Raw genomic sequence first — 24,244 nt, 5'->3', positions numbered from 1 at the left:
AGCTCGATTTGGGACACAGTAATTGAAAAAATAGAAAGGAAACTGGCAGGGTGGAAGAGAATGTACTTGACAAAAGGGGGTCGGATTACTTTGATTAAAAGCACACTTTCTAATCTACCTACTTATTTCTTATCTTTATTCCCTATTCCGGCAAGTGTGGCGAGGCGTCTTGAGAAGTTACAGAGAGATTTTCTGTGGGGTGGAATGGGAGACGAGTTTAAATTTCATCTGGTCAAATGGGAGAAGTTATGCCATCCTATCTCCAATGGTAGTTTGGGTATCAGAAATATGCGGCTGTTTAATCGGGCGTTACTTGGTAAATGGTTGTGGAGATATACCAAGGAGCCAGAAGCCCTATGGAGAATTGTGATAGAAAATAAATATGGTGGTTTAAGGGAAGGTTGGTGTACTAGAGAAGTTAGAGGGACACATGGAAGGGGGCTGTGGAAGTATATTAGAAAAGGGTGGGAGGGTTTTTATCGACACACGAGATTTCAGGTGGGGTCAGGTGCCAGGATCAGATTTTGGAAGGATACATGGTGTGGTAACAGTGCCCTAAAAGAGTTGTTTCCTATTCTTTTCCAGATAGCAAGTGCCAAAGAAGCTACAGTGGCGGAGGTCATGGGAATTTCAGAAAGGAGTATCCACTGGAATATTAATTTCAACCGAGCGGCACAGGATTGGGAGATGGAGATTTTTGCAGAATTTTATAGTTATCTATACTCTTTTAATCCTAATACCCAGCATGAGGATAGCCTCTGGTGGATTCCTGCAGGAAAAGGGGTTTTCACTGTTTGGTCCTATTATAAGGTCCTTACACAAGCGCCAGGGGCACAGTTTCCCTGGAAAAGGCTCTGGCGACACAAGGCCCCTCCAAAAGCTTCTTTCTTTGTGTGGACAGCGGCATTAGGCAAGATTCTTACTACAGATAATCTGAGAAAGAAGAGGATAATTATCGTAGACTGGTATTGTATGTGTAAAGGAGGAGGTGAGGCGGTAAATCATTTACTCTTGCATTGTGAGGTAGCTAGGGCGCTCTGGAATGAGGTATTCCAAAGGATGGATCTTGCTTGGGTTATGCCGGAATCCGTGGTGGATATATTGGCGTGTTGGACATTTATTCGAGGTGTGCATCAAATCAAAGAGATTTGGAAGATGATTCCTATTTGTATCATGTGGTGCCTATGGCAAGAGCGAAATGAGAGGACGTTTGAAGACAAGGAGAGATCGATGGAAGAACTAAAAATTTTCTTTTTTAGGACTCTTTGTACTTGGGCCATTGCTGTGGACTTTAATGGCATGGAACTTCATGATTTCCTAGTTTCTAACATGCCTTTGTAAATAGGGCATACATTTTTGTAACTGGCAGTTGTTGCCTTTTTGTTAATAATACTTATCTTACTTATCAAAAAAAAAAAAAAAAGAACTCAATTGTCATGAAGGATTCTTCAGGGAGCTAAGGATAGGTAATGGAGTTCTCATCATTCAACATCTTATTAATGCAAGGGGCAGCTTTCTGCAACTCTCAAAATTCTGGAATGGAAGGAGGAAAGGCTTGTTGGTGATTCCAGAAGGCGTAAATGGCATTGGATGGAAACGTTTTTTGCAGTCCATTCGAAGCGTTACTGGGTCCAAAGCCACTATTCTGAAACATGCAAACAGAGGGGAGTTTGTTTATGGAAAGACAATGGGAAGGCCTTCCTCGGTCAAAGATGCCTCGTACGCTTCGGTGTTGAGGTCATTGGCGGGTAGTCCAACTGATAATAGCTCCACGGTAGAAGGAAAGGATAAGACACTTGTAGGAGACAAAGACTGTCAGGTGACATTGAGAGGAGTGGAGGGGGTCTTGTGGGCTGTCAAAGCTCAATTGATGGGAGTTATGGAGTATGTGAGTGATCTCATGATTAAAGTGGATAAGGGGCTGGACCTAGTCGTGGGCTTGGGTGGTGGGTCGAAAACGGACGGAGGGGGGGCGGGGGGGTAGATCCTACAGGTTTAAAGGCCTCAAGTGCGCCGGCAAAAGGAGTTTCGACGACGTCATAGATAGGGTCGTTGGACGTTGGCATCACTGTTCACACCGGTGTCACTCAGGACATTGGTAGCTTGTCATTTGATTGCCTTCAGTTACCAGTTGCTAATGAGGTTGATACTTTTTCCCAAGGTTCACTTTCAGTTGAAGATGGGGGGTCCTTCCAGGGTCTTGAGTACTTTGGATGAAACGGACGAGCCTCTTTTAGAAGATGAAAATGGGGTAACAGAAGGTAGTGCTTCCCCTACTTGTTCTATGCCTCCTGAGGGAGCAATAGGGTGTGACAAAGTGGCACATAAAGGATAGTCAAGGGGTGGAGCACATACAAGCAATGTCCTCATCGATGGAGGGGAGAAACCTTTAATGGTGACAGCAACAATGGACAACAAACAACAAACAACAACCATATAGCTGTTGAGGAGGTTCGGGATTTGAATGCAAGATATGGAGGGGAGGAAATTATGGGTTTGTCGTTGGTGCCTTGTGAGGAGGAATGTCTAGGGTTGGGAGTGTAGTTGGGTACTGTGTTTGGGGATAATGTTGTCCCCCTGGTTTCTCTCCTTCTGATAAACAATATAGCGGGTTCACCATCGGATTGGGTTCTACATAAGGTTAACGAGATTCAGCATATCGTGAGGCTCTCACATGGAGGATGTGAAGACCAATTTAAAGTACTACTCATTGTGATTGAGGCGAGCCACTCGCTTGAAACCAAATCAAGTTTTAAGAAAAGCAGAGAGTTAAAGCGTCTTTCTTGGGCAATCAACTACAACGCTAAGGGTGATAGCTCAAGTTGAGGGAAGACATTAGGGAGGGTATTATGAAGACGTTCTCGTAGAGAGAGTTTCGGGTGGAGTATTAGTCTTATGGGAAACAAGGGGTTGGGGTTGAGGAGGTGTGTTTTATTCCAATTCGGGCTTGGTGTATTTTGGGTAGTTTTTCATGGGCTTTTTGGGTCATTAGGAGCTCTCTAGTATGGGCTAGGTGTTTTCTTGTATTTGTCCAATATACTTGGTTACTCCTATTGATATATATATTTATATATATATATATATATATATAATATTTTTACTTATAAAAATAAAATAAAATATGGTGAAACAACTAGAAAAAGTTTGTACATGCAGAGGATAAAACTCATTTGATTAATCAAATGCAACCACATCAAAATAAAGGTTTAAAATTGGTTCAGGTTTTTAATGGTTTCACAACTAAAAGTGGGCAAGGTTCTGAAGTAGATTCAGATTTGGATTGCTGGTTTGGGTCCAGGATCAGTATCCTGAGAACGGTAATCTAAGTAACTTTTCATGATATGTTTTTTCGGGGCTAATGGAGGCAAATGAGGTGTAAGCGCAATAATAAAAACAAAAGAAGAAACTAGACCTATTTCACTCAGAAGAACTTTAATGGAGTTTTACTTTCAAGAATATAATCTTTTATTTTTTCCTTAGGTTCCGTTGAAGAAGGACAATGGCCAAACTGTCATGGTTCCTCTCTTCCAAAGTCAAGAAAACATCATTGGGGAGGTATCATTGATTATTATCTTTCCAATTTGCGTAATATTACCTACTGCAAGCATTAATTGGGAGCTAACTCTTGCTATTGTTATCTCAGGTTCTTGTAGAACCAACTCAAGGGAAGAAATTTGAACATAATGGTGTTAAAATTGAGCTCCTTGGCCAAATAGGTTTGCTTTCTTTGCTTTGAGCCTTCTGTTTTATGTTTGTTTCTAACATTGAGAAGGGCATTTTTATGTGGTTGCATTTGATTAGTCAGAGTTCTTTTATATCAAGCACAAAATTAGAAGTGTGCTATTGGTAGTAACACAGATTTTGGGGTAAAGCAATGTTTGGCATGTGCTGAATTATTCTGAGCTCTTGCAATCTGTGTTTATCAGATAAATCATAAAAGCATTGCAAAGATGTTTTATTAAGCACTGTAGAAATATTTATTATTTGTTGTAAGAATTTCTTCAGAGAATAATGGACTGAAAGTTTTGAAAAGGTTCAGAATAATTTTTCTTTCCTTGCATTGTCATGGTATCCATTCAACTTGAAGTTATTACTAATAACATCTATACCCTTCCCCAGGCACTGGAGAAATGATCATATCTGAAATTCTGTCATCCACTACAAAACAAAGCCCACAATTAACGCGAATACAGAGTTTAACCTGCCAAATATTGGCATTGAGCCAAAACCTAGGGCTGTCTCAATAAAATATCATGTTCCAAATATTAGTCAGAATATCCTCTTCTATGCACCCTGTGACCATTGAAGAAACCTCTAAGATTTCTGAGCTTCTCAGAACCGTTTATCTGTGAAAAACAAAACATGCAGTCATCTGTTTGCATTAACACCTATAATCGAAAAAGAAGTCCCAACATCCAGAAGCATCTATGATGTTTGCACTAAATCTTATGAATTTAAGGTCTGATGAAGTCCCAACATCAAGTTATTAGTTGCATTTTGGAGAACTGCTTTATGAACAAGAATTTATACAAAAGACATGCATTGACAATGAGGCTGTGTTATATGTGTCTTAATAAGAAAGCAGAAATTGCATCCCAAATAAATCTTCTTTGTGAAGATTGAACTAACGTTTAGATAATTTAAATCACAAATGGAAACCCTAAATTTGCAAATGCGCGAGATACGCATACCCCCTGGAGCCAGCAGGGCTACTTCAATGATTAATTTTCTCCAACACCAAGTATTCTTCATGTTAGCCAAGTTACTTTCATTATTCTGCTAATTTCTGTTTGCACAAACTCATCCACTACTACGTCAGTTAACTTAATAGATCAGTTAAGGTTTTATTTCTGAATGTAATTATTCTAAGGACACAAAGATTGGAAAGCTTGATTCTGATTGTTCTCTAGAAGGTAAAAAGCTTGGAAGATCAGGGAGGTTATATCTAGGATGCAGCAAGGTTAATATGGCACTCAATCTTAATGGGATGACGATGGCGTCAAGAGTATATCTTTTAACCTGGTTCAGATTAATTCCCCCTTAGTGGTGTTCCATTTTATATGAAGCATTTTAGTGTTGCAGTTTACACTTAAGGTTTGTTTGGAATCAATGTACGACAGACTTTGTTTATCATGTGCAGTAGTTTTGGTCATTGGAGGGCTATCCCATTATACATGGCCTGACAGTATTCTTACCTCATCTGTTTTGTTTTCCTTTGTTGCAGAGCTATATTTTGACAGAGGAAATTTTTATGATTTTACATCTCTTGGTGAGTGTAGTGAAACTTCTATTTCTGAAAAAAATAAAGAGATCAATAATTGAATTGTTTCATATCACACTTGCCATCATTTTAACTGGCAACCTATAAATTTAATTTTCCAATCAGTTTTCATTGATTTTGTTTCCAGCAAAATAATCATCTCTTACTTGAATTCTTCATTGGAAATTTCTTTTTCCTTTTTACAACACCTTTTAGGTGCTATTATTGTCCTTTTTCTATTAACCAGTTAGTTTCTTGTCTGCCAAATATCCCTGACTCCCCTTATTTCATTTGCAGTGCGTGAACTTGATGTCCCTGGTGAATTATATGAAAGGAAAACATACCAATTTGAATTTTCTACTGTTGAGATGCCACATGAATCATACAATGGAATCAATGTTAGGCTAAGGTATGCTGTCATCCAACTTCTATTTTTAATGCCATATATAGAGCTTATATGTTTTCCTTGAGAACATTCTCTCTCTCTCTCTCTCTTTGATATGAACTCCACCAACAACTGTGATAAAACCCGATAACAATGATGGCTTGGAACCCCAAGATCGTATAGACAAGATTTGTTGAGCCTTGACCCGTCACCCAACTAGATGAGAACCAAGGCTACGAAGGATTGAAACGCCACACCAAGAAATCCTAAGAATCTCTCAAGAATCAAGGTGATAAGTTTGGTGTTTGAATGCCACAAGATTAACTTGATAAGTACAAGAGTTCTTTTAAGAACCAAGAGGAACACAAGACCTCACAATGATAATAATTTTCTGAAGATCAAATCTGCTATTAAAATTCGTAATGTCCATCTATATACTTGGAACAACCCTCCAAGAATAGGAAAAGTCATAACTACAGCTTTAAAAGCAATACAAATATTAACATAAACAAGTCCCCACGTTTTTTAGGTTTCTTGGACTTCTAGAGGCAGCCAAAAATAACTAAATGACTAAATTCAATGTATTTAACATACCCAGTCAAGACCAAGTTCATTCTCCTATTTAATATCCTTGAAACTCAACAAATTCACGCCCTTTAATGGTCAGACCATGCTGGTCACGTTTCTGCATGCTAATTAGCCTCTTCAATTGCTTTGATGACATGGACTAAGCCTTGATTATTATTTGAGCCCATCTTGGTCTTTTTATAATCAGCCCAATTCTCTTGGATTAGCCCATTTAGTGCTTCTTTGAAACGTTTGGCTCTAAGTCTTGTAATTGGGCCACTAGGAAGTGACAAAGGGTCTTGTGCAAATTCAGCTCCATTCCCACTTGTATGATCAGCATGTCCAGCTCCTGATTTGCATCATTCTCCCTCGCTTGAGAAGGAAGGATTTGTCCTCAAATTATCATCTACATCAAAAGGAGACAAATCAGTAACATTAAAACTTGCACTGACACCATACTCACCTGTTACGTCAAGCTTGTAGGCATTATCATTGATGCGTTCCACTACTTGAAATGGTCCGTCACCCCGAGGTAGGAGTTTTGAAGCCGTTTCTCTGGGAAACGGTTGTTCCTTAAGTGTAACCAAACCCAATCTCCTGGTTCAAACACTACCTTCTTGCGTCCCTTGTTGGCTTGCTGGAGATATTGTTTAGTCCTCCTTTCAATGTTCAGCCGTGCCTTTTCATGAATCATCTTACAAATTCTGCCTTCTTTTTGCCATCTAAGTTCACACGTTCACTTAAAGGTAAAGAAGTTAAATCCAAAGGTGACAATGGGTTAAAGCCATAAACAATTTCAAATGGTGAAAACTTAGTTGCAGAATCTATACTTCTATTGTAAGCAAATTCAACATGTGGCAAACAATCTTCCCACGTTTTCAAATTCTTTTTAATGATAGCACGCAACAAAGAAGACAAAGTTCTATTCACTACTTCAGTTTGACCATCCGTTTGTAGATGACAAGTAGTAGAAAACAACAACTTAGTTCCCAACTTTCCCCACAAAGTCTTCCAAAAGTAACTCAAAAACTTCGCATCTCTATCAGAAACAATGGTCCTAGGCATACCATGTAATCTAACAATTTCTTTGAAGAAAAAATCAGCTATATGTGATGCATCATCAGTTTTATGACATGCAATGAAGTATGCCATCTTGGAAAATCTATCTACCACCACAAAAACTGAATCTCTCCCCCTCTTAGTCCTAGGTAAACCGAAAACAAAATCCATAGAAATATCAGTCCAAGGTTCACTAGGTATTGGTAAAGGGGTGTACAAACCATGAGGTTTCAACTTAGACTTAACCTGTTTACTCATGATACACTTCTCACAGATTTTTTCCACATCACGTTTCATATGAGGCCAAAAAAAAATGATCATGCAAAATTCCTAAAGTCTTAGCTATGCCAAAATGTCCCATCAAACCACCACCATGAGCTTCTCTCACAAGCAATTCACGCAAAGAACACAGGCGCACAGTTTATTTTCCCGAAACAAAAATCCATCATGCCTATAAAACTTACCAAACGCCAATTTTTCACATGCATTGAAGACATCACCAAAATCAGAATCTTGAGCGTAAAAATCCTTAATGTATTCAAAGCCAAGCATTTTTGATGAGGACATCTTTTTATTACTGTTATTTTGATTATTTTACTTATGTTTTCTTTATTTTAATAGGCTTGGGCTTGGGCTTTAGCCCATAACCTTTTTAAGGTTTACTTGGGTTTTGTTATTTTCCTATTTAAATACTTGTAACGAAATATTGAAGGGTAGTTGTTGAAGAATTAAGAATTGTGTGCTTGCGCAGCCGCCTCCTTCCAATCTCCATTTCTATTGCTTTCGGCTTCTTCTCTTCTCCTTCTGGTTCTTTCTTCTCTATTTGCTATGATTCAACTTCTATTTCTATTCTCATTTCTATCCTACATCATATTGGTATCAGAGCCGGTTCTATTGTTTTCTCAAACAATACCGAACCACGCTGACAAAACACCCAGCACTATTCGTTTCATCTCCTTCCTCCGAAAACCAGCGCCGAAAACCCACCCACCTGAGTTCCCTTCGATCCAAGCCAAAACACAACCAAGTGAAACCGCCGCACCTCCTGAGCAGACCATCCCGATGAAACAAACCACACTCTGTCTCGGTACCTCTGTCCATCTCATCATCTCGGTCTCGCTGCATCTCTTCACCGTAAATCTTTCGGTCTCGGTTCCGTGAGTACTGCTGTCACTGCCTCTCCTTACCTCCGTCTCACCCAATGCCGAGATACCACCCCTCGGTCTCTCCCGAAACACCCAGTGCCGAGATACCCAGAGACAACAGGTGCAAAAACAGACCTCGCCGAACCATCAGACCAGAGGCAGACTTCGCCGAAACCACTAGACCTGAGGCAGACGTCTACTTCTCCCTCGTTTTCTCCTCTCAACCCCAGTGCAGAGATAACCAGAAACCAGGTGCCAGCAAACGAAGCTAGCCGACTGCGCACAGCTATCAACACGAGCAAAAGGGGAGTTTTACTATCTCTTTATTTGGTTTTATACAATCGGTTTATTTTTAAAATTGTATCAATTGTTTTCTCTGTGCTGTGCTACCTGTAATAAATTTTCCAGACCCACTTGGTTGGATCTCCTTTGTTGATTTAGTTTCCGTGGTTAATTTTATTCCCATTCTCTCATCTTCATAAGGCCATACCTTTGTTCTTCGTCTTTTCATTATTTATTAAAAAAAAAAAAAATCCTATGTGATTGAATTTTCTTGATTGGTATTTGGTCTTTGCTTTGTCATTTTAAATATCAGCATTAGTTGCTTGCCGTATTTGGATTTACGTAATCCCAAAAAAAAAAAAATATTGCTCAGGTTGATATTTTCATTGCTTGCATTTGTTGTTCATTGATCTCCATTTCACTTCATTTAGTGGGTGTTGCATTGCATGCAGTTGCGTAGTGGTCGTCTTGTCACCTCTAGTTCCAGTACCTTTACCATGGATCCTTCCCAATTTGATGCCCTCACTCGACAATTAGCTCAACTAGCCAATAACCAGCAACATGTACAAACTCAATTAGCGACTGTCCAAACTGAGATGGCTGCTACTCGTGAGGAGAACAGGGACCTAGCTGCTAGGTTGAACAATTTTGAGGAACTCCCTCATTCGTCTGACAACTCTGAAGTGTCCCAAAATAGATGCTATCGTCGTCGACGAGGTGATCGACAACATGTCAGACATGATCGTGGGGGTAGGGATTATGATCGTGAGCGAGGACGAGACTATTACCGTCAGGGTACTCAGTCTCCTACTCGTCATGAAGAGCGCTTATTTAGAAACATCAAGTTAGATGCCCCTACTTTTGATGTTTGTTTAGATCCTCGAGTTTTTACTCAATGGATTAAGGATATGGATCGTTTCTTTACTTGGTATGGGGTTCCTGAGGATCGGAGAGTTGAATTCGCTAGCTTGAAATTAATTGGTACTGCCCAACTCTTTTGGGAAAGTTTAGAGGATCTTCTTGAGAGGCGTCATGCGTTTCCTGTTAGGAGTTGGGAAGAAATGAAGCGCCGCCTTCAAGAGAAGTACTTACCCCAATCTTATAGGGGTAATTTATTGGACCAATGGAATGCCCTCACACAAGGCAATCGGCCAGTGACTGAGTACGTTACTCAATTCGATGAGTTACGAATGAGATGTCATGTAGTTGAGGATGAGGCCATGACTTTGAGTAGGTTTAGACAAGGCTTAAAAGATGATCTTAGGCGCGAGCTTGTCCTTCGGGGTGTCACTACACTTGACCATGCTTACTCTTTAGTCCGAGACTATGAGTCGGTTATGAGGACTCCGTATGGAAGGCGTGGTGACAACCGCCCTTCCATCACCCCAGCGCCCACCCTTTCCTCTAAGTCTCTCTTAGGACCTCCACCATCTAATGTTTCCCCCGCATGGGAAAATAAGGGTAAAAGTCCTGAAATTCCAAGGACTTCCTCCCGCTTGTAGTGCTTCAAATGTAAGGGTTTTGGCCACATTTCTTCCAATTGTCCTAGTCGAACCCTAGTCATTGAGGAACATGAGGGTACAGTTGATGAATCGTTAGAAGATCAAGTCTATGAGCCTAAGCTTGAGGAGTTTGGTGATTTAGGTGATGATGAAGATGCCTTCTTAGGTTGCATTCGGACCCTCCCTGTGGGTCTAGGTTCTATGCCCTTTGTTCTCGACACATTCCGGTTAAGTGTTGTTCGTTGTACCCTTACCCAGTCCAAAGATACTGATGATTGGCATCGTCATGCCATTTTCCATACTTTTATCAAAATCAATGATAAGGGTTGTAAAATCATTGTGGATAGTGGTAGTTGCATTAATGCGGTTTCTGTGGCTACTGTGTCACGTCTTGGGTTGAAGCCAGTTCTTCACCCTCAGCCGTATAGTGTCTCTTGGGTCGATGCTTCTTCCATAGCTATAAAAGAGCGTTGTTTGGTGCCCATCCAGTTCCTAGAGTATAAGGATCATATATGGTGTGACGTCATTCCTATGGATGTCGGTCATATCATTCTTGGTTGACCTTGGTTGTTTGACTTGGATGTAACCATCCATGGTCGATCCAATTCATGTTCCTTTGTGTTTAATGGGAAGAAGATTCACCTTAATCCGTTACCTCCAAAACCTGTTGGTTCACAACAAGCAAAAACAATTGTGGAACGAAAAGGACTGAATATCATTAGCCCTACGGAGTGTGAGCATACACATGTGGGTAACTATGTTGTGTTTGTTGTGGTTGTTATGGAGGTCCAGGACAATCTTCGGGATTGGGTTTTGATCCTCCCTACCACTCACTTTGCATGTAACATTTCTGTGAATCGGTCTTTAGGCATGGGTCCCTTTGAAGTCGTTCATGGTTATAACCCTAGGAAGCTTTTAGATCCTATTCTCATGTCCCTACATGCTAGTGTGTCTGCATCAGTTAAGGCATTTGTACAACATTTTCATGATTCGCATATTGAGATCAATAAACAACATGAAGCCAGTAATGCATCATATAAACTTCGAGTTGATTTGTGTATTGAGGATTATGTTGTGATCCGAATTAGATTGAAACGGCGTCCACCTGGATCCGTTCCAAAATTGCAAGCACGTAGTGCTGGTTCTTTTAAAATTTTAAAGCATGTTGATCCAAATGCCTATGTTATTGATCTTCCATCACATTTTGATTGCCACTCTACTTTCAATGCTGAGGACTTAGTTGCTTACAAAGGCCATTTCAATTCCTCCAATGATCTTTTTCTACCTCCATTTGTGAACCTTGACCTTGACCTTGACCTTGACCCTTTCGTTATTCCTACTCCAATACCATCTATCACAGCACACAAAGATAAAATTGATGCTATTTTAGATGAACAGATGGTATTGACCAATGATGGAGAGGTTCAGCATTTCCTTGTTCGCTGGGTAGATCCCAGAGAGACACTTCAGCAGCTTGATTCAAATTTATTGGAGCTCTATCAGAGTCAGCCAGATCTTCTCCTGCCCGGATCACCGTCCACCCGTTCCGAGAGCGTTGATGGGGATACCAGATTCAGGCCTCCTCTCATTCGTGTTTATGGACGTTGGAAGAAGCTTGCTCAACCACTTAGCTTATGGTTGGGTGATTGATTGCAGCCTTATTGTGTTTTGTTCACTCGACGGAGTCGAGTTTTTCCCACCCCGGGAGAGTTGATGAGGATATCTTTTTATTACTGTTATTTTGATTATTTTACTTATGTTTTCTTTATTTTAATAGGCTTGGGCTTGGGCTTTAGCCCATAACCTTTTTAAGGTTTACTTGGGTTTTGTTATTTTCCTATTTAAATACTTGTAACGAAATATTGAAGGGTAGTTGTTGAAGAATTAAGAATTGTGTGCTTGCGCAGCCACCTCCTTCCAATCTCCATTTCTATTGCTTTCAGCTTCTTCTCTTCTCCTTCTGGTTCTTCTTCTCTTCTCCTTCTGGTTCTTTCTTCTCTATTTGCTATGATTCAACTTCTATTTCTATTCTCATTTCTATCCTACATCAATTTTTGTATCTAAAATGGAAAGTAAAGCATACCTTCGGGACAATGCATTAGCCACCACATTTTCCTTACCTTGCTTGTATCTGATCACATAAGGAAATGTTTCAATGAATTCCACCCACTTGGCATGGCATTTGTTCAATCTTTGTTGTCCTCTCAAATGCTTCAAAGATTCATGATCTGTGTGAATCACAAATTCATTTGGCCATAGGTAGTGTTGCCAATTTTCCAAAGCCCTCACCAAGGCATACATCTCCTTATCATAAGTGGGGTAATTTAGGGCTGCCCCACTCAACTTTTCACTGAAATAAGCAATTGGACGGCCTTCTTGCATCAAAGCAGCTCTAATACCTATTCCTGAAGCATCACACTCAATTTCAAAAGTTTTAGCAAAGTTAGGCAAAACAAGCAAAGGTGCATTAGTTAACTTTTCTTTGATCAGACTAAATTCATTTTCTTGTTCTTTCCCCCACTTAAACGGCACATTTTTCTTGATGACTTCAGTAAGAGGGGCGGCTAAGCTACTAAAATCACGCACAAACCGTCTATAGAAGCTAGCTAAGCTGTGGAAACTCCTCACTTGGCTGATTGTTGTAGGCGTTGGCCACTTTTAGATTGCCTTCATCTTTTCCTCGTCCACCTCAATTCCTCTCTTACTAACAACAAAACCAAGAAACACAAGTTTATCCATGCAAAAGGTGCACTTCTTGAGGTTAGCAAACAACCTTTCTTTCCTTAGAATTTCCAAAACAGATTTCAAATGCATTACATGTTCTTTCAAATTTTTGCTATAGATTAGGATATCATCAAAATACACAACTACAAATCTGCCAATAAATGCTTGTAAAACATGGTTCATCAAACGCATAAATGTACTCGGAGCATTAGTTAAACTGAAAGGCATCACTAACCACTCATACAAACCATATTTAGTCTTAAAAGCAGTTTTTCATTCATCATCTTCTTTCATCCTAATCTGATGATATCCACTCTTAAGATCAATTTTTGTAAAGACACATGAACCATGCAATTCATCCAGCATATCATCTAATCTAGGAATGGGATGACGATACTTTACCGTTATGTTGTTGATGGCTCGGCAGTCAACACACATCCTCCATGTTCCATCTTTCTTAGGAACTAATAGCACCGGAACCGCACAAGGACTCATGCTTTCATGCACATACTCCTTCTCCAATAATTCACCTACTTGCCTCTGAAGTTCCTTGGTCTCCTCAGGATTACTCCTATAAGCAGGTCGGTTTGGAATTGATGCACCAGGTATGAAATCAATTTGATGTTTAGTCCCTCGGATTGGTGGTAAACCATAAGGTACCTCTTCGGGAAGGACATCTTCAAACTCCTACAAAAGAGAAACAATATCGTTCGGCAAAGCACCGACGAGATCATTAGTACATAAAAGAGCCTCCTTGTACATGAGTACAATAAGAGGCTGGTGTGAAAATAATGCTCTCTTGATCTCACTTTTTTTTGCAATGTAATTGAATTTTTCCTCTCTTGCCTATGGCCGAAATCCTCTCTCTTTCTTTTTCACTATGATACCAAAATGATATGAACTCCACCAACAATTGTGATGAAACCCGATAACAATGATGGCTTGGAACCCCAAGATCGTATAGACAAGATTTGTTGAGCCTTGACCCGTCACCCAACTAGATGAGAACCAAGGCTACGAAGGATTGAAAGGCCACACCAAGAAATCATAAGAATCTCTCAAGAATCAAGGTGATAAGTTTGGTGTTTGAACGCTACAAGATTAACTTGATAAGTTCAAGAGTTATTTTAAGAACCAAGAGGAACACATGACCTCACAATGATAATAATTTTTTGAAGACCAAATCTGCTATTAAAATTCGTAATGTCCATCTATATACTTGGAACAACCCTCCAAGAATAGGTAAAGTCATAACTACAGCTTTAAAAGCAACACAAATATTAACATAAACAAGTCCCCACGTTTTTTAGGTCTCTTGGACTTCTAGAGGCAGCCAAAAATGACTAAATTCAATGTATTTAACATACCCAGCCAAGACCAAGTTCATTCTCCTATTTAATATCCTTGAAACTCAACAAATTCACGCCCTTTAATGGTCAGACCATGCTGGTCACATTTCTGCATGCTAATTAGCCTCTTCAATTGCTTCCTTGAAACGTTTGGTTCTAAGTCTTGTAATTGGGCCACTAGGAAGTGACAAAGGGTCTTGTGCAAATTCAGCTCCATTCCCACTTGTATGATCAGCATGTCCAGTTCCTTGGTTTGCATCTCTCTCTCTCTCTCTCTCCCCAAAATAAATGATTGGGAAGTAGATGATTCACAAGATTTTTTGGTCCATTCTACCATCTTACCTGTGAAAGTATGGTGGATTTTTAATTTAAGTTGCATTTTCAAAGATCTCAGAATTGTCAATCAACCATCTCTTCTTCCTCTTGGTAGCATCTGGTTTGTGCCACTTGTTATGTCTTAGGGGAAGGTACATCAAACTACCACTTCTGTTACAAACCCCTTACCAAACTACAATTTTTCGGACATGGCCTCACATATAATTTATTGCTGATTCAAATGAAGAAGGATGACCTGAATTTCTGTTGCCATGCAAGTTTGTGGCTTTGCAATAGTATGACGGTAAAATTGAGATTACTTTTTGCTTATGTAATAAACATTATTGTAAATTCTATCTTTAAATAGTTGGGAATTGTTTGGCTACAAAACAATAGTTGGGAAATTGTTCGGCTATCTTTAAATAGTTGGGAAATGTTTTTCTATCTATATAAAAAAAAAACTTGTTCGGCTAGAATGAGCCTGTTGGTGATCCATTGTTTTGCCCAATGGGGAAAATAATGGCTCATTTCAAAGCCTCAAAATGCTTGAGAGAAAAATCCTAAACCGAATCATTATTGCTAATGAAAGTCTAGATAGTAGATTTAGATCCAAAGATCCGGGGGTGTTGTATAAAGTAGACAAAGAGAAGGCCTATAATCACGTCAGTTTGGAGTTCTATTATATTTCTAAAGGAGATGTGATTTTGGAGAAAAATGGCAATTGTGGATTCAGCATTGTATCTCTGCCTTATGTTTTTCTGTCTTAGTGAATGGAACTCCTTCCTGTTTCTTTAAGAGCTAACGGGGCCCGCAACAGGGATATCTGTTGTCTCCTAAGCCTTTTGTCATAGTCATGGAAGTGCTCAGTAGAATGTTATCTGTGGCTGTTGATTGGGGGTTTCTCTCTGGTTTTTTAGTCGGGGCATGACTTCTGGAAACAATCTATCATATGTTTTGCATGGTGACGATGCCCAGTTGTTTTGTTGGACAAACTCAAATCACCTTCATTGTGTATGTGCCTATTCAAGAAAATAATAATTTCATTATTTTTTCATAATAATGCCCCCTTTCCTTGGAATAGAATACGACTAAGGTATCTCCAAGAGCTGCATTTTTGCTTGGATAATATCTCTCAAGAAGATTCTTATTATGAAAAATCTGAGAAAAAGATGCATTGGTGTAATTGAGTGATGTGCGCGAGGAGTGGATAGCCTGTAGACCATTATTTTACTGCATCTGTAAAGGGTGTTGAAGCAAAATGAAGAAAGGAGTTGGAAGTTGAAGTAGCGTAAGAGGCTTTAATTGTACATGTGAGGAGCACGTGGTCATTAAGTGAGAAATTACTGTGATGCCCTTATTGTAACAGAAATACCAGATTTAACAGAATTAGTTTAGCTTTACATGTATAAAAAGGATACGGAAGTAATGAAATATTCATTGAAGAGTTTTATGCAATTTCTGCATTCTTGGAGGTACTGGTTCCTCGAAAACCAGAGTTCTATTCTTTCTTCTATCATCTTGCATCATATTCTTTCTTACTTCTCTTGTTTCACAATTCTGCTGCAATTCTATAACTGGGTTCATAACAAAGTGGCATCAGAGCAGTTCTTTTTTGGGGTTATGGCGGAAGGCACACGTTTTAAAGATTTAGAAAAATGATTCTTGGGTTGAAGCAAAACCAAGAACAGCAGGAAAAAAGGGTGGAAGATCATCAAGGAGTGTTGGATGAGTTGAGTTCAAAGATGGATTTGCTGCTGGAGGCAGTAAAAGGAGGCAGAAGTGGATCTCGAAATGGTCATGTGAAAGGCCATGAAGATTGTAATGACAACTCTGCTCTCAATAGTGGAATGCAGTTCAGGTCGATTAAACTGGATTTCCCTAGGTTTGATGGGGAAAATCCAACGGGTTGGATTTGTAAAGCAAATCACTATTTTGCTTTGAATCCTATGCCAGAAGCACAGAAGATTTGGATGGCTTCGTTTTATATGGAAGGGAGTGCTTTGGTATGGTTTCAAGATGCTGAAGAAACAGGTATTTTTCGTTCTTGGGATTCTTTCACAGAAGCTTTACAAATTCGATTTGGTAGTTCCTCTTATGATGATCCTATGGAGGCAATTACTAGATTGAGGCAAACTTCCACAGTTTTAGTTTATAAGTCTCAATTTGAAGTGCTGTCAAATAGATTGAGAGGGCTGTCTGAAAGTTATAAATTGAGTTGCTTTCTTAGTGGACTCAAAGATGAGATTAGGTTGCCAATTCGTATGTTGCATCCTAATAGTTTGAGTTCAGCATTTGGTTTGGCCAAGATTCAGGAGGAATATGTCACAAGTCTCCGTGGCAATAGTGGAGGAAGGGGTAATCATATTCCATTTGTGCCTTTTTCACCGGGAGGCTCTAATACTGCTGTTAATGTCAATAAGCAAGTTACTGGACAAGCTGCTGTCCAGAATTACAAAGGCAATAATTTCAAAAGCTCTTTTACTATTAAAAGAGTTAGTCCCTTAGAGATGAAAGAGAGAAGAGAAAAAGGGTTGTTCTACTTTTGTGATGAAAAGTGGAATCCTAATCACCATTGTAAGAAAGCTAAAATTTACCTTTTGGAGGGAATGGATCTGTTTGATAACAGTGAGTATGAAGTGGAAGAATTGACTCAAGAAGTGTTAGTAAGTGGAGATTGTGGGAATAAGAATGAGGAAACTCCTGAGATTTCTTTACATGCAATAGCTGGAGCTCTAAGTCCAAGGACTATGAGGTTGAGTGGATTGGCACATGGTTGTTCTGTGGTGATATTAGTGGATACAGGAAGTACTCATAACTTCCTTGATCCTTTAATAGCCAAGAAGGCAGGCTTGAAGATTGGTAATGATCAGTTGATTGAAGTTCGTGTGGCTAATGGTGACAGAATGAGTAGTGAAGGAATGGTGGAAGGGCTGGATCTTAAGGTGCAAGGAAATCAATTTGTGACAGATTTTTTCTTGTTGCCATTGGGTGGTTGTGATGTTGTACTGGGTATGCAGTGGTTGAGGACTTTGTGTCATGAACCGGCGGATGGATTCGGGACAAGGAGCGAAGAACCCTAGAGCTAAGAACTAAGGAGCGTCGAACTGGAAGTAAGAAACAAAGGCTGAAGTGATTAAGTGTTGAAGTTTAACTCGGAACGACGACGTAAAGAGGTGAAAGGGAAACGGTGCGTAGTGCGATCCTGAAGACTGAGTCGGTGGCGTGCGTTGGAAGAGAAATCGTGAAGTGTGTGTGCGTTTCAAGTGGAATGGGGGGCAGTGTGCGTGCGTTTCGAATTAATCAGGGGGTGAGTGCGTTTTATGTTTTAGTTGCTGCGTTTAATAAATGTTAAACGCACCGTTTAAGTTAGTAACTTCAAACGGTGCGTTGGAGTCAAGGTTGAGGTTAAAACCTGTGTCTGTCATTTGCAATTTCATAGTCAGTAAGGTTAGTTTATCAATTGGGAGAGTTAGTTACAAGTGAGAGAAATTGTAAGCATAAAGAGAAAAGTGAGTGGAGAGGAATGGCATTGAAGAATCTGATTGTAAGAATTACATTGTAAGGAGGTTGGGAGCCCTCAAAGTACTCCCGTAGCAATTCAAATCTCTCATGGTATTTTCATCAAACACCTTCCGTGCATTCTGTTTATTACTACAGCAATCATCTTCTACATTCCATCTTCATCCATTACAAGCATCCATCGACTTGGGTATTTAACACTTTGGGGCCTGTATTGTGGGATTTTAATTTCCTTACTATGTCCTTTAAAGATGGTGATAAGTCAGTGAATTTAAAAGGCTTGAATCCTAGTGGTTCTGAGATTGTTCAAGATGTTCAAATCTGCCAGTTAACAACAGTGGAGAGAAAGGGCATGTTCTTGCAGATTGTGCAAAATAAATATGATGAATCAGTGGAAGACATTGATCAAAAGGTGGAAACTGTGCTACAGCAGTATACTAAAGTCTTTGAAGAACCAAGAGGGCTTCCTCCAAACAGAAGTAGAGATCATCAGATTAATTTGAAGGAAGGGGCAATTCCTCTTTCTGTAAGGCCATAAGGCCATATAGATATCCATTTTTTCAGAAATTGAGAAGATTGTGAAGGAGTTACTTGAAGGTGGGTTGAGTTGGATTGGAATCAGTTAAATATATATTGGATGAATACTTTAGGTAGCCACTAGTTAATCATTTTCTGGTTTCATTGCCCTTGTGGGTTTCAGATTGTAATGCAATTTGTACGTTTACTGCATATTCCATATTCCTTTCTTCGATATAGTTCATTATATTTAATAATTGAAAATAAAATGAAATAAAAAAAGAACTTACCCCTCTTATGTTTCTTACAATCTTGCAGGTATATTTTGAAAGTGACAATTGGTCGAAATTATATCAGCAACATTGTGGAGTGCCAGGATTTTGTGGTAACTTGTTCATGTATCTAAAAACGATATATTGAATAACTGTGTTGTCTATCATAATATGGAGATTTTACCACTTTTACTACGTATTTAGTCATTGCGCTCTACTTTTAGTGAGTGGTTAAAGCATTGACACAATATTATTACACGTGTTCAATCCCTGAGACTATTATTCCTGCAGCTCTCTTTATCTCCACATACTCATTTTGTTTGGCTTGAGAGAGCAATAGCTTGGATAGTAGGCTAAGATGTGGAGAGCCTAGAGTGTTCTAAACAGTAGATATTGAGAAGGCCTATGATCATATCAATTCGGAGTTCCGTTTATACTTACTAAAGAAATGCACTTTTGGGGGAAAATGACGATCTTTGATTGAGAAGTGTATCTTTACAGTGCACTTTTATACTCCACTGAAGAGGTTTTCTCTCTGGTTTCTCTTTGGGATCTAGGAATTTTGCAGTCCTTAATTTAACACATGTTATGTCTGCCAATGATACTCTGTTGTTCTGTGGGGCCAAACCTAAATCACCTTCTCTGTTTGTGTTCTTTATTCCTGTAATACCTTGAATTATGTATAGGAAGTCTGTGAATGGGAATCCCACATTGCTTTAGTCCTTTATAATGCTTTAAACGGGTTCCAATTCTGATATTGACTAGTCCTTTTGGAATATGTGCCTGTATGTGGCTTAGGTCTTCCTTGAGTCGTTTCAAATGGTATCAAAACTAATCCCAAAAAAATGTTGGACTTGAGCTGTGCCACCTATGATGGAATTTCCCGACAAGGACACTGAAAATTTAAGAGGAGAGATTGTAATATCTCAGATTATGTATAGGAAGTTGGTGAATGAGGATCCTACATTGCTTGGCAGGGAGAAGTTCAAGCCCTTTATACTGCTTTCAAGAGGATCCAATTATAATGATGGCAAGTACTTTTAGAGTATGGGCCCAGATGTAGATTGGTCCTTCTTTGAGTCATTACAATGCTTATGCCTTGAAGTAGTTTCAGGGTTGAGGGTTAATCTAGAAACAATATACCTTGCTGGTATTCTAGGGTATAAGGTGTCCTATTATCTAGGTACTTGGGTTTTCCTTTGGGAGCCACTTTCAAGGTTAAGGCTATTTGGGATGTGATTATCGAGACGATCGAGCATCGGTTGACTGGTTGAAAGATGATGTGTTTATCTAAGGGGGATTGAAATTTATTGTTATTAAGAGCACTATTTCTAATCTACCCATGTATTATGTCTCCTTTCCGACTTGTAGTATGGCTAACAATCTAGACAATCTACAATGAAACTTTCTCTGTTGTGGGTTAGAAGAAGAGGTCAAATTCTATCTCGTAAGCTGGTCCAAAAGTATGTTCTCCAATCTCTGAGGGCAGAGTGGGAGTTTGGAATTTGCTCTTGTTTAAAAGTGCACTCTTGGGAGAGTGGCTTTGGCACTATCAGAAAGAGAGAGGCTTTGTGGAGGGATGTAGTAGATTCTAAATATGGATGCCAGTGGAGTGGATGGTATTCTAACAAGGTTCTAGGGCCTCAGGGAGTGGTTCATGGAAAAGCATAAAAAAAGGTTCCGCCATATTGTATTTGAGGTGGGATATGGCTTTAGGGTTAGTTTCTGGCATGAATTGTGGTGTGAATGAAGACAGGGCTCTGAAGGAAGTTTCCCTCAATGTGTATGGTGTTGCTCTTGTTAAAGATGCTTCTATGGTGGACCATTTGGAGATATCTAGTGGCTTCCCTTAGTAGAATGTAAGCTTTATCCAACTGGGAGGTAAATGCCTTTACTGCATTGCTTAATTTGCTGTATTCCTCCAAGTTGTGAAGAGAGGAAGACAAGCTTATTTAGATAACTGCTCCTTCGTAGGAAGAGCATTTGGTGGACATTGGTGCCTTCGAGAGCCATGCTTTTTGTTTGGATAGCCTCTCTAGGAAAGATTCCCTCAACAAATAATCGAAGGAAAAGGAACATCATTGTGATTGATTGGTATTGCAGGTGAGGTCGGTGTGACATTGTTGACTAGAAACGGTTCTAATGCATTGCCACATTGCAGCTGTAACTTAAACCTTGAAAGGAAGTATTCTAATGCTTATAATGCTTTAAACATTATACTCTGCGTAGTCCAACAGGAGCCTGACTCTGCATCAAGTGGTTTAAAAATGGGAAAGCACTGTTGCTAGGTCGCTATCAACTTACCCAGCTTCACTGTGCCTGGTGTGGGTGTATGTACTCATCTTCATTGTTGCGGTGATCTAATAGCATTAACTACGGAACTTGTTAATGTAAATGGGAAAAAAAGTGTTAGAATTTGGGGCAAGCCCAAGCACGTTTGACATGAGTTGCCATGTTAGAGGACTGACAGGTACAAGGTTTCTATTTAAATTGAATATTCTGCATAAAATATGGTTAGTGTAGGGCAGCGAATTAAAATGTCAACAGTGCTAGAAAATGTTTGTGCTGTTAGTGCCTAATGGTCAGAATTGAAAATGTGTTCAAGATATTTAGGGGGGTGTATTTGTGTGTATAATGTAAAATGGGTAGTGTCTAATTGCTTTATGGACAGATGATAATCTAGGAGGAAATAATTTAATTATGTATCAATGAAACAGATAGCCCAAATAATGTTTTAGTCACCTCATCTCCTTTCTTAAACCTCCTGTAGATGCTAATCTTTTGCTGAATTGCTATAGTAGTAGATTGAAAGAAGAATATCTTTAAATTTTCAGATATAAGAATATTACAAAAAGTTCTCTTTTTAATTATTATGTTTTGAATGATTTTTTTTTACCTGCATCAGGTTCGCAACTACACACCGTCTCCATCAATCAATAACAGCATCAAGGTTAGAATGATGATAATTTTGCATGAATTGGTTGCTTACACTATATAGATGGTTGGTGTGAGTTCTTATTCATTAACAGCATTAAGTTTAGAATGGTGGTTCTTTTCTTAATGCATCGGCTTCTTGCGTTATATACATGGTTGACGTGAGCTCCTTCCTGCTCCAGTATTCTCAAATTTCCTGACACTGTTGATATTTACTTGTTACAAGTGGATGATGCTTAACCCAACAAGCGGAGTTGAATCCATCTAATCTTTTGGATATTACAAATGCTTATTCTGATTCTTGATTACTTTCTTGCTTTCATAATCACTCCTTCCGATGTCTGCATTTTTATGCTGTGGAATTCAGTGCTTTGTTAGGGAATTTGTCAAAAGATGTAATTATCTGCATCTTAACGCAAACCTTTAAAAAAAAAATGGAATCATTGTGTTGCCTTATTGCTTGGTTTGTTTATATTGATGTTATCATGCAGATGGAGGTTGGAATCGAGGATTGTCTACACATTGAGTTTGAGTATGGTAAAAGCAAGTAAGTACCAGTAAAAGTCACTGTAAAGTGGCGGTTGGTTTTAACTTTCCCCGCAGAAAGGAATTGAAGATTATTTTCGTATTGAACCTCAAACATTTTGAAGGTATCACCTAAAGGATGTCATCATTGGCAAAATATATTTTCTTTTGGTGAGAATCAAGATTAAAAATATGGAGCTCGAGATTAGGCGTCGGGAGTCAACTGGATCGGGGCCCAATACATATGTTGAAACAGAGACCCTTGCGAAATTCGAGTTGATGGATGGTGCTCCTGTTAGAGGTGCGCAGTTTCGTAGTGTACATATCATAAAGTATAATTTCTGTCCGGTACAACTCTTCTGAAATTTTTATTTTTTTACCGAAGTCTTAACCAAGGGTGTAAATTGTCAAAATTTATTAACATAGGGTGCCTATTGTCAGTTTTGATAGTTTATTGTGCAAATTGAAAAGCAGTGATAATTCACAAATATAGAAGATCATTTCCCCTTATGCCCTTCCATGTTGAGGTCGTTCCTTGATATGACCTGTCTTTAACTTACATGTCTTATATAATTTCAATGTGATTCCGTAACTTGGTCAGTGTGTTATGATCCTAAGGGTTAAAAGCTTAACCAAATTAGTATCCAATAGTCCTAGGGATTTTGGATCATGGTTGGGTCTTTAACAATTGGTATCAGAATAGGGACTACGTCACGAGTTCAAGTCACGGAGGGGACGACCTATAGGCTTGATTAAAATGTCTTAGTACTATGTATAGGCATGGTGTTAAGTCATTAAATACTGATAGATAAGTAAAGCCGCCAAAAGGGAAAGAGCTACCACCGGGTCAATGTCGATAGAGTGGGCCACCATAGACGTCGGATTCGGAAGCGTGGTGGAATTTTATGATCCCAAGGGTTAAAGGCTTAATCAAATTAGTATCCAATAGTCCTAGGGTTTTTGGATCAATAGTTAGGTCTTTAACACAGTGATGGGCCTTAGTCAATTCTTCTTGCACCAGTCAATTTCTATACCATGCTTCTTCTATCATACCATGCAACTCTAGTTTGTTTTTAATTATTGGGTGAATCAACCAATGCTCTTGCAGGAGAATCTATTCCAATCAGACTTTTCCTCAGTCCATATGAACTGACACCGACATATCGCAACATCAACAACAAATTTAGTGTGAAATACTACTTGAATCTTGTTTTTGTGGACGAAGAAGATCGGAGGTATTTCAAGCAGCAAGAAATCACAGTCTATCGGTTACTCGAAAGTTAAACTACTTCAATTTTGAGCTCAAATATTCCACCGTGTGAAACAGGCAGCACACTATGGCTCCATCTAGTGGGATTCTTGTGTGGTTCTTTTCAGGAGTTGGTGGATTCATCTTCATGAGCTACTCCTGTGACTTGCAATTTTAACAAGGTTGCTGTTTGGCTTTGCTTTTTCTTGATAATCAAACACATGAAATGACAGCATTAACTCCAAAATCTTGCCTTCTTTTGCTTGTGTCTAAAATAAATATTTTTGAGTTTGGGTCATAGATTTGTGATTTACACTGCCATTGTATCATTTCATTTTTCAATTTAAATATATGGAGCCCCTTTGTGTATATTGTAACACCCGGGCCTAGCATGAAACTCGCGTTCGATTTTTTTTTTTTAATATGGATGAAAAGTCCACTTGGATTTTAACGAATAATTTGTATTGATGAAATATTGACTTTTATTGGGCTTGATATTTAGATTATTTTTCGGTTAATATTTTTTTATGGATAAGTGGGATTTTTTTTTTAGTATCCAGCTCGACTTAGTTATAGAACGAATTAGACTACTAAGTCAAAGCCTTAATACTTTGAAACGAGCCCTAAAGCCCAAGCCGTGA

At 39.1% G+C, this 24,244-nt stretch overlaps 1 protein-coding gene across 3 annotated transcripts in view; it reads left to right on the top strand.

Moving 5' to 3' along the window:
• The window catches only part of LOC109006950 (vacuolar protein sorting-associated protein 26A-like), a 36,197-nt gene extending 12,217 nt beyond the window's left edge, over positions 1 to 23,980 (top strand). For all 3 annotated transcript variants that reach the window (XM_035690479.1, XM_035690480.1, XM_035690481.1), the window contains exons 4-12: positions 3,481 to 3,555; positions 3,644 to 3,716; positions 5,225 to 5,269; positions 5,558 to 5,669; positions 18,942 to 19,008; positions 21,801 to 21,845; positions 22,321 to 22,376; positions 22,480 to 22,655; positions 23,463 to 23,980. In XM_035690479.1, the coding sequence (XP_035546372.1) occupies positions 3,481 to 3,555; positions 3,644 to 3,716; positions 5,225 to 5,269; positions 5,558 to 5,669; positions 18,942 to 19,008; positions 21,801 to 21,845; positions 22,321 to 22,376; positions 22,480 to 22,655; positions 23,463 to 23,638 (825 nt within the window). In that variant the 3' untranslated portion in view covers positions 23,639 to 23,980. The remainder of the gene's footprint in view (positions 1 to 3,480; positions 3,556 to 3,643; positions 3,717 to 5,224; positions 5,270 to 5,557; positions 5,670 to 18,941; positions 19,009 to 21,800; positions 21,846 to 22,320; positions 22,377 to 22,479; positions 22,656 to 23,462) is intronic.
• The last annotated feature ends 264 nt before the right edge of the window (positions 23,981 to 24,244 follow it).

Source organism: Juglans regia, chromosome 5 (assembly GCF_001411555.2).
Source record: "Juglans regia cultivar Chandler chromosome 5, Walnut 2.0, whole genome shotgun sequence".
Classification (NCBI taxonomy): Eukaryota; Viridiplantae; Streptophyta; class Magnoliopsida; order Fagales; family Juglandaceae; genus Juglans; species Juglans regia.
This window is presented reverse-complemented; position numbering and strand designations above follow the sequence as displayed.